Below are 14,050 nucleotides of genomic sequence, written 5' to 3'. Positions count from 1 at the left end.
CAAAAGTACACTCTTAAAAGTAAAGATGCTTCACGATGCCATAGAAGAATTTCTAAATGGTTCCATAAAGAACCTTTAATATCTGAAGAACCTTTCTTTTTCACAAAAGGTTCTTTGTGGCAAAAGTAGGTTCTTCAGATTATGAAAAGGTAAGAAAGAGATGGTTCTTTAAAGAACCTTTGACTGAATAGTTCCTTGTGCAACCTTTGAACAAATCATTTGGGTGAACGATTCAGTGACTCAAACTATGCTATTTACTGGTGTAACAATATTACTTGCAGAAATATTATATTATATAATATTATAGAAAAATTATGCCATCAAATGAGTCCGATATGACAATCAGATAGCAACCTGATATAAGTGAATATACCTTACCTACCTCCCACAAATACATCAAACACTTGGACACATATAAGACCTAGAGTAGCACAGACCTTCCCCTTCCCCTTTCTGGGTTCTAAACCTGCCTGGGAGGCTTGTGGCTCTGGACCAAGAATGATATTATCCTTGACTTTTCATCAGGATGTGTTCATCAAGCTCTCAGCACCCAACATGGGTGAGAGAAAGAGAGAGGAGGTTGAGACCGAGACGGAAAAAGACAGACAGGGGGAGTACAGCAGCAGGCCAACTGCTGATGATTATCAGATTTTTTTCTGCTCATATAGTGTGTTCGAGACTGTGTAATGGGAGATTTTTGCTTTGGATTTTTACACAGCAGGAGAAGGTGGTGGTAACTGATCGGACCAGATATATCAAACTGCTGCCAATCATCCTTATGTGCCACAATCTTTTATGCTTTTTACGTATTTGATGTACTGCTGCTAGTTGCTTATAATGCTATCTGTAAATCACATAATGGCAGCATGTCTAAATGTGCTGCATGTAATGTTATATTGAAGTTCCTTTGTTCTCCGAAATCTAAAATAAACCCTGCGCTGTCAGCATGCACACAGGATTCTTAATATGAGGTCACGAAGCGTCCAACCTCAATACACCAACCGCACGAATAAGCAGCCACTTCAAAAAAGGAACGGTATTACCTCTGAAAACAGTGCAACCTGAAAAGATAACAGCGTGCCAAAACACAGAGCCAGGCGACCCAGTAGATTACTAAACAAAACACGACACGCATACTTCACAGGCATTGATGTATTTTAGGAAACCGTCTTTAAAAGTAAAAGCTGCTTGAGAAAGAAAGGCGAGGTGGGAAAAAATGAACCAGCAGCTCGACACACAATTATTCTTGAAGACATTGTATTTGCCAGCTTGAAAGACACTAATGCCATTCAGACTGGACACCGTAATGGTCTTAAGTGTGTGTGGAAAAGCTGCTGGGAGCATACATACTGTGACTTGTGCTCTAAATGTTTAAGGTAATTTGAAAAACACTGATTGAATCACTTTTAACAATCTCTAATGGGTGTAATTGTTCAACAGTTTATATTTTCCACAAGGCCCAATGATTTTAACAAATCTAGTCTGTGGCTTTCTTTAAGGGGCAACCTTCAGTGGCGGCTCAACTCCTATTTAAGGCTCGTGGATGGTGTGAAAACGTTGGTTTAAATGAGGGACAGACTGTATTAATGATACCACAAAAGGGATTTGAGAATTTAATGAGAGGCCATGTTGACATCGAGGTAATGTCAGGAAATTACAACTACGGCAAAAGAGCTACCTGCGTTTAATTTAGCCCGGTTTCATTACTCTTGAGTTCGCCATGTTGGAAACAGTAAGAAACATGGTTGGATCTTGCCTGACCCTAACACATGCTGCTCCAGTAGTGTGACATTTAGTTAAATAAAACATCTTGGTTTGTCATCAAACTTGTGTCTATGGTGTAAGTGGGGTTTGGGTTAGTTCTTCATAAACACTTAATTGTTGTTTTATGCAGATGCTGTTGCGGCAACTCGGCGAATAAAACACAAGTATGTTGCTCCAGCAGAAAAGGAAATAAAATAGTAATGAAGAACACTTGGGTTTATTGCTCACGGGTTTAGTAAAAGATTTTCTGTCCGATTTTCTCTTTGCAAGCCAACCTGCCTGTTTTACTTAAAAATAAAGATTCCAAAAGAGGGTTTTCGCAGCAGTGCCATTGAAAAATCATTCTGGGTTCCCTAGAGAACCTTTAAGTGAAGAGTTTTTTCTTAGTGTGAAGAACATTTTAATTTAAAGAACACGCTTTCACTTTAAAGAACCTTTTTTGCGATGGAAAAGTTTCATGGATGTTAAAGTTTCTCAAAGTATCACACGAGTAGCAGTGCGATATGGCTGTATATCAGCACGCCGTGATTACCTGCGACACTCAGCCTTCGTTTTGCCAAAATGAATTACATCTCATGTTTAACCACTATAGAGACATCAGAGCCAGCGGTAAATTCCAGGAGAACTGGCCAATTTAAAGCTGCTCTCATCAGGTTTATTAGTGTTGAATGGCTGCTGATGTCTTGGAGCGCACATCTCTGAAAACATTGAAGCACCAAATTTGCAAAAATGCGTTATCTTTATTAACAGACTGCATACAGTTAAGGTCAAATTCTGCAAAATGTTAATTATTTCATACAAGATCATACAAAATGCATGTTATTTTTTATTTAGTACTGACCTGAATAAGATATTTCACATAAAAGATGTTTACATATAGTCAACAAGAACACCCTTTTCAAAAGTTTTCAGTAACGGAAAAAAATATTTGATCCCCTGCTGATTTTGTACGTTTACCTACTGACAAAGAAATGATCAGTCTATAATTTTAATTTGGTAGGTTTATTCGAACAGTGAGAGACAGAATAACAATAAGAAAGAAAAGGGCATTTCAAAAAAAAGTTATAAATTGATTTGCATTTTAATGAGTGAAGTAAGTATTTGACCCCCTTCGCAAAAAATGACTTAGTACTTGGTGGCAATCACAGAGGTCAGACGTTTCTTGTAGTTAGCCATCAGGTTTGCACACATCTCAGGAGGGATTTTGTCCCACTCCCCTTTGCAGATCTTCTCCAAGTCATAAAAGTTTGAACCTTCAGCTCTTGCCACAGATTTTCAGGTCTGGAGACTGGCTAGGCCACTCCAGTTATCTTCTTGAGCTACTCCTTTGTTGCCTTGACCGTGTGTTTTGAGTCGTTGTCATGCTGGAATACCCATTTTCAATGCCCTGGCTGAGGGAAGGAGGTTCTCACCAAAGATTTGATGGTACATGGCCACGTCCATCGTCCCTTTGATGTGGTGCGGTTGTCCTGTCCCCTTAGCAGAAAAACATCCCCAAATCATAATGTTTCCACCTCCATGTGTGACGGTGGGGATGGTGTTCTTTTGCGGTTATAGGCAGCATTCCTCCTCCTCCAAACACGGCGAGTTGAGTTGATGCCAAAGAGCTCGATTTTGGTCTGATCTGACCACAACACCTTCTCCTTGTTCTCTTCTGAATCATTCAGATGTTCATTGGCAAACTTCAGACAGGCATTTTTTTTTTTTTTAGTACTGCCCTTCAGAAGCTACAGAAGATACTTAACATGTTTCCCAGAAGAAAAAATAAGTTAAATCCACCCTGATCTTCAAGTTCAAAAAGTTTTTACCCCCCTTAATGCACTGTGTTTCCTTCTGAAGCATCAGTGAGCGTTTGAACATTTTGTAATAGTTGCATATGAGTCCTTCGGTGTCAAAAGATGGAAAGGGTTCAAATACACAAAAATGCTGAAAAACCAAAGAGTTTGTGGGACCTGAAGGATTTTTCAGAAGAACAGCAGTTTAACCATTCAGGACAAACAAGTGACTCATGAACAAATATCACTAAAAAAAACAACAACAAAAAAAACACAGCTGTGGATTTCTCTCGTGTACTATATGTAAATGTCTTTTATGTGAAAAATCTTATTATTTTGGGAAAAAAAAAACATTTTGCCAATTCTGCATAAACTTTTGACCTCAACTGTAAGTCTAAACAAGTGCGCATTCTCACGTAAAAAACAGTATTGTTTATAAAATTATAGTGGATTTGGACGTCCGCCATGACACTCGCTGTGAGAAATACCTTAATCAGAATGATAGAAACGGTGATTCGTTTGGAGATCACTGGAATATCGCACTCCTCTCAGCCAATCATATTCGACGACCAGAAAGAACTGTTGTATATTTGCCAATAAGGAACCTTTATTATTAAGAGTGTACTGTCAAAGATTAGGTATTTAGTAATACCATCGAGAGGTCATCTGCTCTTCGGCTTTCTCCGAGTTCTTCCTTCCCCACTGATGACCAGTTGAGCTGCTTTGCGACAACTTGGTAGAAACACTGTACAAATAAACCTGACTAGACCTTAAATAAGACACTCGGTCTGGCAGACACCCAAAGCACCAGGGCAGTTTACTGGTGAAGTGCATTTAAGGGTCATTACACTTTCAGCAAGGCTTCACAGCCCACATTATCTCTGCCTCTGACCACACCACAGCAGTAGGCATCCCACAAAATGAAGTACACCACAAAGTGATGTGACTACCTGCCCAGGGGCATGTGGTTACCCTGGAGATGCCACTGTTAGAGTAAACCTGTGGGCACCCACATGTGGTAAACCCCTGGTAGACAAGAGACAGTAAGAGAAAAGACATGATTTCAGTGGTCGTTAGTGGTCGAGCAGCACTGTTTTTTCTCTCCATGAACTGCATTCATGAGGGGAGTGAGTCACCGGGCTGATGTCCGGGAGTGTTTGTTCATTAAATAGGTAAAAATACACCCAAATAAAAGGAACGCGCCAATTATACGGGGCGTAAGGAGCGCATATGTGCCTCCGAGTTTAGTCACTTCACCTCCAAACACTACCCTGGATAAACCCGAAAGACACAGTCAATGGCATTCAATGCGACGTGTAAGTCGTGTAATTTGGGAAAATGAGAGGGTACCAGAAGCACATCGATGCTCGCGAGGGAACTCACGCGAGCAGCGTTTCCTCAGCACGCTAAGTCTCCCGATAAAGCATCGCACATGGCGTTGATATAATTAATTTGTTTATATATTGGTTTATAGAGGTTCTTAAGCGAACTGGAATAGAAGTAATTGTAGACCTCGCTAACCATGTTTGGAAAAGAATTAGGTTGTTCAATGAAGTGATTCCGCTCTCAAAATGTTAAGACAATAAAAATGAGGTCTCGAGGGATTTGCTGTCCTACAGCGGTAAGCATTTTTGGTAAACGGAAGGAACACAGACTTCCGCAAAGTCTCTTGTTATTACAGGGAATAAAACCAAATGTAATATTAAACGATAGCATGCGATTTGATATGACGTAAAATATGAAAGAGAGATTAGATTACATTATTTTATACGTTTTCAAGTGTTCAAGTTACTACTGTAAAATGGTTAACCTTTTTCTCAAGGTAAGAGTGTGCGCGGCCATTTGTAAATTTTGGCTTCAGGTCTCATTTGAGACCAGCTATTTTTTTTAAAACAGCTGGTTTTGCTGCTTGATATTATTTTAATGTTTTATCTTAACTATAAACACAGGTTTGTAGTGCAAAATTTTTACTGTTTACTTCATGTTGTTATTCTTCTGTTATTTCCCTATAGCGGATAATGAACCGGAAGTTTCACCCATAGGCTTACTTAAGTTGAAGAAAAAGATACAGAAAGCATCTGTTACAACACCTCTATAATAAATTCATGCTATTGTCCATCTGAACATTAGTCTATTAGTCTGTTCTCCCCACGCCTAAATCTAAATGACTTATTTCTCCACTTGACTGCAATTTATCCATTCATTTTTCTCGCGTCAAAATGGTGACTGTTTTGCACATCAGTCTCAGGTGAAGCTGCTTCTGATAAACTGCGTCCAATCACACCAGCTCTGGCTGATTTGAGTAACTCTATACAACTCTCATGCAGTCGGGTGATGGACGCGTTCCAGACGTGAACCCACACAAGGGAATACACTGTTGCACTGGATGTCTCCCGGTAGCCTCCCCCTGCAGCGCGGCGGAACCGGCATAAAACAATCACTGTATGTTCGCCGTCTGAGCCGCTTAGCTGGGAAACACGAGACGAGTCGTGTATTCATGTTCCCGGGCGCGCTTGAATAAAGCACAGAGGCGAAAGCGGTTCGTGTGGTTTGCGCACAGGATCTTAGAGCGGAGAACATGTGAGAGGGGAATGGGAAACTGGAAACTGGATTACACTTTACAGAAAGTCGCAAGAAGGGGTTACGTTCAGGTACGTTCATTCGGCCTACATTTTATATCTGTTGTCAGTTATGACTTCTAAATGTTTTCACTTAGTGAGGCGTGTCGCGTCACATTCATTGAACTAACTTATGTGACAGGGATGTCATACAGTTTTTTGGTTCATTTTCATTGCGCTCTCCAAATGTTTACTTTTTCCTCAAATCTTTGTCTCTTCACATGGATGTAAATAAATATGTATGTACAAAATATATAGCACTAAGTACGGTAAAAAAAAATTAAAAATAAAGAGTTAATCACATGAAATTAAGTAGATGATAAAACATTTTTGTTCTACATGTAAAATCAGTTTTTAGAGTCGCGTTCTGTTATGTTCGTATGCTATTTGTGTGTTGACCGGTCATACATACGCATCATTCATTCTCAACTTCTGAGGTTATGAAAGTTTGCATAAATAAACTGTCCAGAAGTTTCAAACATATCAGAGTCATCAGTTCCGTCAAATATTCAGTCTCAGACTGACGTTAGGCGTTTTTCATTTAAGTTAAAACAGTTTTCACCTATAGAAATGATAAAGATGAAGTTTGTCTGAAATGTAGGTATGTCTAGGAGAACTCACCGTTGATAGTGAACTTAAATATCACCTTTTTCAGTTTCACAGGATTTTGACAAGGCGCAGCGGCTCCGTTGAGTAGGACATCCCCGCGGCGGCCAGGGCGCTTTCAGCGGACACAAGGGGAAAGAAGGACTAATATACCAAAGATGAACACAATTGTGTTTAATAAGTTAAGCAGCCAGGTTTTATTCGAGGAGAAGGCGAATGAGGTGGAACGGAGCAGTCGCAATTATTTAGAGGTGATAGATGGACAGCATCCGGACCTGCTCGCCAGCAGCCCAGTCATCAAAGACAGCTCAGCTATCCGGCACAGGAGAACCGGGTATGTCAGAAAAATCTTCTTCAGAAAAAGTCTTTTGTAAAATGTAGGCCCATACTACAGGTTCACAAACATGTTTTCAAGTTAAAATTGTCATTTATAACACTGCAGAAGCGGATGCGCTATAAAATACTTCGTTTCCATCAATTTAACTAGCTTTTCTTCGATAAACTCATTCGAAATGGTTTAAAGCTGCAGGCTGTCACATTAGCACTTAAAAGGGTCAGCTTTCTTTCTTTATTACAGATGATAACTGTTTTGCACATAATTTATTTTTCATGACGGGATAATTACCCTAATTGTTCTGGAAAGATACTTGGCAGAAAGAAAATCCCGGAATATAATGATAGCCTGTTTAAGTCATATGTGGTCATTTTAACGGTGTTAATGTTTTCAACCGCGTGACAGCACGGAGAACCTTATTAAAGATAAACATCAAGTTGTTCAATTTTAGAGCCAACGGTGAAAAGCGGTGGCACGTCCAACTGTTTGACTTTTCATGGTCTTTGTGTTTTCTTTCCATAGATTTGCGCTCAGTTGTGGTTAGAGAGCATATGGTTTGAATTTACAGCCTGTTCGCCGCCTTCTTATCTAGGATACGTTGAGGTTTCAGAAAGAGAATTGCAGGAAATTAATATTCACAATTCAATTAAGTCGCTGTCGATGGTGCTGAATTAGCAGGGGCTTGTCGTTCGGGTACATGAGGTCATTCGTGTTCGGTAGCAAATTTAAAACACGTCCAGGTCTGTTTCTAATAAATAAACATTTCCTTCAACTGTATGTGTGGTCCAGTCAATCACGAATATTTTCGTAGTGAGGGCGCAAGAAGAAACCATGTCATCCCTTATTTGCCCTCCGAACCCAGCGCGTTCAGCCTCACCGCCCCAAGCTGTTTACCCCAACGTGTTTTTTATTTGCAGACAACACAGTGCTTCATTATACGACTGCGATACACAGCCTAAAAGTGATGTCTTGTGAAAAACCTGTGCAAACATCCTCCGCTGCGGGTGCGTCTGGCTCGCGCTCACCGAAGGTCCGTTTGCGCGTGTAAGCGGAGCCAATAGGATAACACTATAGCCGCGCTGCTCGCCTCAAGGGGAATATCACTGCTAATGAAAATTATTAATATAAATACAGAGGTGTGTGTCGCCGATATTGAGAACAGGCAGGGAAAAAAACTTCTTTAGGTTGTTAATACAGTTCTGGGTTACAAGGAAAATATTTGCTGAACATGAACCTCGGAGCGTTGGGGAAAATATGTTAAATGTGCAGTCAGGTTTTTGGAAGATAACAAGGTGATATAACAGCGCCATACTGACATCTACAGGTTTAAGTAACCAGCTTCTGTTCTCGCTTGAAAATAAAGTGTGGAGAACATTTTAAAAGTTCCACAAAGAACATTTTTCTTCAGTTCTTCGGAGAGCCACCTGAAACCAATTCACTGGTCTGAAGGAAGAGGAACTATTAAAGAACCTTTATTTATAAGAGTGATAGCAATACGGAATTGACAATAAAAATGACTGTCAAAATTTCTACACATTTTGTTATGCAAACCATCTTAGCTCTAAATGCCTATAAAGTCCACAGATTTTTTTTTTTTTTTTTTTTCTCAGACTATTCCAGTCAGGAATATATAGCACATGTGTCACTGTGCAGATGTTGGATTACATGCAATTGTTTCAGTGCACCGTTATTGTTTTTTGCAGCCGGACTGTGAACTGATTTAAGTGAAAATCCCTGACTGGGAAAGTTAATTATAGCATGATGCTGGTTTCACAGAGCGTGAGTGTTAATTAGGCTCTCATGTAGGAATATTTAACCCTTACGGTATCGCTAACATTTCAATTTTCAGCAAAGAAATTTTAATGTTTACCTTGAGGTCACTGGTCTGCTCATTGCATGTCACTTTTAGATGAAGGTGGTTGTTATTTTATATTGATCATCAAAATAATAATAATAATAATAATATAATAATAAATATATAATTTAGTTTGCTAAATTAGTTACTAAATTGCATTGCTATATGTGACCCTGGACCACAAAACCAGTCATAATTGAGATCATCTGAAAGCTGAATAAAAAAGCCTTCACTGATGTATAGTTTGTTAGGATAGGACAATATTTGGCTGAGATGCAACTATTTGAAAATCGGGAATCTTATGGTGCAAAAAAAAAAAAAAAATCTAAATATTGAGAAAATTACCTTTAAAGTTGTCCAAATGAAGTTCTTAGCAATGCATATGTGACCCTGGACCACAAAACCAGTCATAAGGTTAAATTTTTACAAAACTGAGATGTATACATCATATGAAAGCTCAATAAATAAGCTTTCTATTGATGTATGGTTTGTTAGGATAGGACAATATTTGGCTGAGATACAACTATTTGAAAACCTGGAATCTGAGGGTGCAAAAAAATCAAAATGCTGAGAAAATCACCTTTAAAGTTCTTCAAATTAGGTTCTTAACAATGCATATTACTAATCAAAAATTACATTTTGATATATTTATAGTAGGAATTTTACAAAAAATCTTCATGGAACATGATCTTTACTTAATTTCCTAATGAGTTTTGGCATAAAAGAAAAATCAATAATTTTGACCCATACAATGTATTTTTGGCTATTGCTACAAATATACCCCAGCGACTTAAGACTGGTTTTGTGGTCCAGGGTCACATATTTCTAATCAAAAATTAAGTATATAATTACAGTAAGAAATTTACAAAGTATCTTCATGCAACAGGATCTTTACTTAATATCCTAATGATAAAAGAAAAATCTATAATTTTGACCCATACAATGTTTTTCTGGCTATTGCTACAAATCTACCCGTGCTACTTAAGACTGGTTTTGTGTCTCAGGGTCACATTTACTGTAGATTATTTTCCTGACATTTCCTAGCAATAAAACAGAAGGCAGCAAGAATCCCCCTAAAGAATTAATACTTTTCCCTCTGTGGAAAATGTGTAATAATTCAATCCTATGGAAATTCTCCACATGGGTGCCCATTTTTAAGTCTTGTGTTATTGTCATGAGATTTATGTGGCTTGTGTCGGCTTGTTTTTCTCCACAGGTCTCGTCAGAACCCAGGAAAGGTACGGCATAAACGGCAAGCTCTGCAAGACATGGCCCGGCCCTTGAAACAGTGGCTCTACAAACACCGGGACAATCCGTACCCCACTAAAACAGAAAAAATCCTCCTCGCGCTTGGCTCGCAAATGACACTTGTGCAGGTGAGTCGGTTCATTTTCCACAACTTTTCCATGCACGTGTTACTAGTTCTTGACAGAAGGATTATTAAAACGACAGTTTTCTTTTACATCGAGATGAAAATGCAGGTGTTCGTTCCAAACACGAGTTGCAACCAACTCGAAGGTTTTGGTTTTTTATTGTTTAGTCAATATATATTAAAATTCAGAGACATTCTGGCCTGTGTTTAACTCTTCACATATGTGTTTTCCAGTTTGTGCTGAGTGTCGGTTTGTGTGTATCTGTCTCAGTCTGTGTCTCTGTATATACGTGAAGACATAAACATGTTCTCTAAATTTGTTAAGAATTGGCCCAGCCTGAAGACGCTATTCTGGATGACCCTACAAATTTAATCTGGTTCTAATATTCATGAAAAAGTCCCATTTGTTAAAAATGTGAGCAGGCTGCACTGCAATATGAGAAAAAAAGACTTACAAACACAAAACGTATGCTCAATTTCAGTGAATAAATAATCCTACGTGACTGAACAAATCCCTAGATTTTAGTACCTAAGATACACCTAAACTTTTCTCATTGCTACCATTTCCTCAATGCCTCTTTCAGAAAGTGGCCTCTGCTGACCTGTTTAAAGTGAAAAATATGGCTTTTGCTCTTTGAGAACTTTATATAAAGCAGAGGTCAGGAAACTCAGGGCTTGAATAACATTTTTAAAGCACAATGCCTGTCATAAGTGGCTTGAAGTGTATCGGGCATGAAAAGTTTTCCTAGTATAACATCTAATGGTCTCTGGTCTCTGTGAAATGGAGAAGGCTGGGTTAAATATTGTTTTTATTGCAAAAAGACAGACGTCGGGCAGAGGAAAAGGAATATTATTAGGTGAGAGTGGCAGAGGCCAGAATAAGCACCCAGGTCGTCATCGTCTCAGTTGAAGAAGACTTAATGTAATGTTACGTTCACTGTGTTCCTGGGATTTCTGCATGTGCTATTTTAATTTTTCATGGCGTCCCAATAAATAAGGCAATATATGGGTCTTTTAGTCCAAACACAAGTGGACGATAGTAGTTAAGAAAACTGAATCAATAAAAGATACAGATTAAGCACATCTTTTGTGTCTTTTTCTGACCATTCCTTTTATTTATTGGTCATTCTTTCCTCAGTACCATTCCAACACCCTCCCTCTTTTCTCAGGTGTCCAACTGGTTTGCAAATGCTCGACGGCGGCTGAAGAACACAGTTAGGCAGCCTGATTTGAGTTGGGCCCTTCGGATCAAACTCTACAACAAATACGTCCAGGGCAACGCAGAAAGACTGAGTGTCAGCAGCGATGACTCCTGCTCTGATGGTACGACATTCTCTCATGATTGCACACAACATTACACATGTAAAAACAACCGAGACTAATTATTTTTGCAGTACACTTATGGAGACTTAACAAAAACACACTCATATGCAAGGTGCCAATGCTGAATGTGTTGCAGAAACCGAGGAAATTTAATATTGAACAATGTCTGGGACTAAATATAATACTAACAGTCTGTCATTGAAAAACTCACATTGATCGACAACTAATTAGAAAGTTGGGTGGAAGTTTTTGTGGTGATTGTAGTCTGGGATGTAACACACACTTAAAGGGATAGTTCACCCAAAAATCTAAATCCTGTCATGATTTACACATAAAAGTCAGTGGGGTCTAATGTTGTTTTAGACCTTATTATTTTTCATTGTATGGACAGTTTCAACATTCTTCAAAATATCTTATTTTGTGTTCCACAGAAGTAAGGGTTATTAAAGAGATAGTTCACCCAAAAATTACTTATATTAGGAGTTACATAAAAAAAATGTCCTGGCTTTTTCTAAGCTTTATAATGGCAGTGAATGGCTGCTGAGATTTTGAAGTCTAATAAAGTGCATTTGTACATCATAAAAAGTGCTCCAAAATGATCCTGAAGCATTTGTGTAGGAAAAATATCCATATGTATAAACCGTAGAGTACAAAACAAGGATTTCCAAAATGTCTGAGAATTTCAATATAAGCCAAGAGGAGACTGATTTTTCTTTGGTGTAAACAAATCTTGGTTCTCATGAGACATTTCTCATGAGAAAAATATTTTTAAAAAACAGCTTACACTACACCTACGTCCTACATCATCCACTGAAACGCCATTCTCTCATAAAACGCAAATATGACAGTCAGCAGAGCTAGAGATTACAGTTTATAAAGTTGAAAATATAGATATTCTTATACAAATGCTTCACTTCAGAAGGCCTTTAACCTTTAACACTTCGCTTCAGAAGGCTCGTAACCTAAGTACTTTCTATGATGGATGGATGCACTTTATTGGACTTCAAAATCTCAACACCCATTCACTGCCATTATAAAGCTTGCAAGAGACAGGACATTTTTTTATTATGACTTCAATTGTATTTATCTGAAAGATGAAAGTCGTATAAACCTAGGACGGCTTGAGGATGAGTAAATTTTCATTTTTTGGTGAGCTTTCCCTTTAAGGTCATTGAGGGTGATTAAATAATTTTTGGGTGAACTATTTTACCAATGTAAAGTTGAATAATCGGTCTTGTTGTTGTTTTGGTTCAGGATGAAACACAAACACATATACATACAAACTAAAGGAACTGTTTATGCAAAAATGAGAATCCTGTCATGATTTATTCGCCTGTATGACTTCTTCTTTTGATCACAAAAATGGATCTTCCATACAATGAAAGTCATTAAAAGTCCAAAACAATATTGGACCCGACTGTCTTTCATTGTATTGACAAGAAAACATACAGTATTCTTCAAAATATCTTCTTTCTCAAGTCAGTTTCTGATTCAACAACACTTGAGAGTTTAAGTCGATGATGGACAAGGACAAGTCTGCCTTTTCGAAACAAAGTATTATCTTTCTTGGAATAGCAATTAATGCCCCTAATAGTTTTCCTTCTAGAGAGGTGAGGATGAGTAAACTAGTAAAAAGGTGCATACATATTCAGACATGTGTTGCACAGATATTGCAATAAACACAGTTCATCACTGCTTGAGTATATACACACAGTGCAAGTAAAACTGCTCTTTAAAACAAACAAGCACAAACAAATTCACCTATCCTGGTGCTAAATTTGTGTGGTATGAAGTGTTGTGGTATTTATAAGAAACTGTTTGGGGTTTTATTCAGCATGTAGCTGAAACAGAGCAGACAGGACGCTTAAACATGGATGTTTTATTACAACGCAGTCAGTGCAACACTCCAAACATTTTTATAGCATCGTATAGCAGCCGAGCCATAAATCAGGGTCGGGGTATGTCGAGCGCAGGGCTCGTGTGTGCATCCTCCTCTGTGTTTAAGTTAACCGGACAGACGCGTAGGCTTACAGACAGTCATGCACACTGTGATTAACACACCGCAATGGGGCGTCAGGACTCAACCACAAACACTCGCACACAATCTTGCGCTTACATGCACAAACACAAAAACATCCTGAAAGTCTCTCTTTTCCTTCTCTCCTTCTCGCTCTAATTCACACGCTAAGGCGTTACAACGAAGGGATGTTGCTGGCTGTCTGACAGACTGCATGTTTGTTGGCCGCGTCGCTCAACATAAGCATCCACACACACAATGAGACATTCAGTCAGAACACTTATCATCCCCCCTGTGCTTAACAGTGACCTCCAAACACACACACTCTGTATTTGGTGCCTTGATTAGATGTCTTGGATGAGGACACACACTCTGTGGTTAGAAGA

At 38.7% G+C, this 14,050-nt stretch overlaps 1 protein-coding gene across 1 annotated transcript in view; it reads left to right on the top strand.

Annotated features, from left to right (window-relative positions):
* Nucleotides 1-6,078: 6,078 nt before the first annotated feature.
* Nucleotides 6,079-14,050, top strand: part of mkxa (mohawk homeobox a) — a 38,920-nt gene continuing 30,948 nt past the window's right edge. Inside the window, exons 1-4 of the mRNA XM_073828187.1 lie at nt 6,079-6,190; nt 6,813-7,097; nt 10,169-10,328; nt 11,494-11,647. Coding sequence (XP_073684288.1) covers nt 6,922-7,097; nt 10,169-10,328; nt 11,494-11,647 — 490 coding nt within the window. The 5' untranslated portion in view covers nt 6,079-6,190; nt 6,813-6,921. The remainder of the gene's footprint in view (nt 6,191-6,812; nt 7,098-10,168; nt 10,329-11,493; nt 11,648-14,050) is intronic.

This window comes from Garra rufa, chromosome 22 (genome assembly GCF_049309525.1).
Source record: "Garra rufa chromosome 22, GarRuf1.0, whole genome shotgun sequence".
Taxonomy (NCBI): domain Eukaryota; kingdom Metazoa; phylum Chordata; class Actinopteri; order Cypriniformes; family Cyprinidae; genus Garra; species Garra rufa.
The sequence above is the reverse complement of the archived record's forward strand: the minus strand, read 5'-3'. Positions and strand labels throughout refer to the sequence as shown.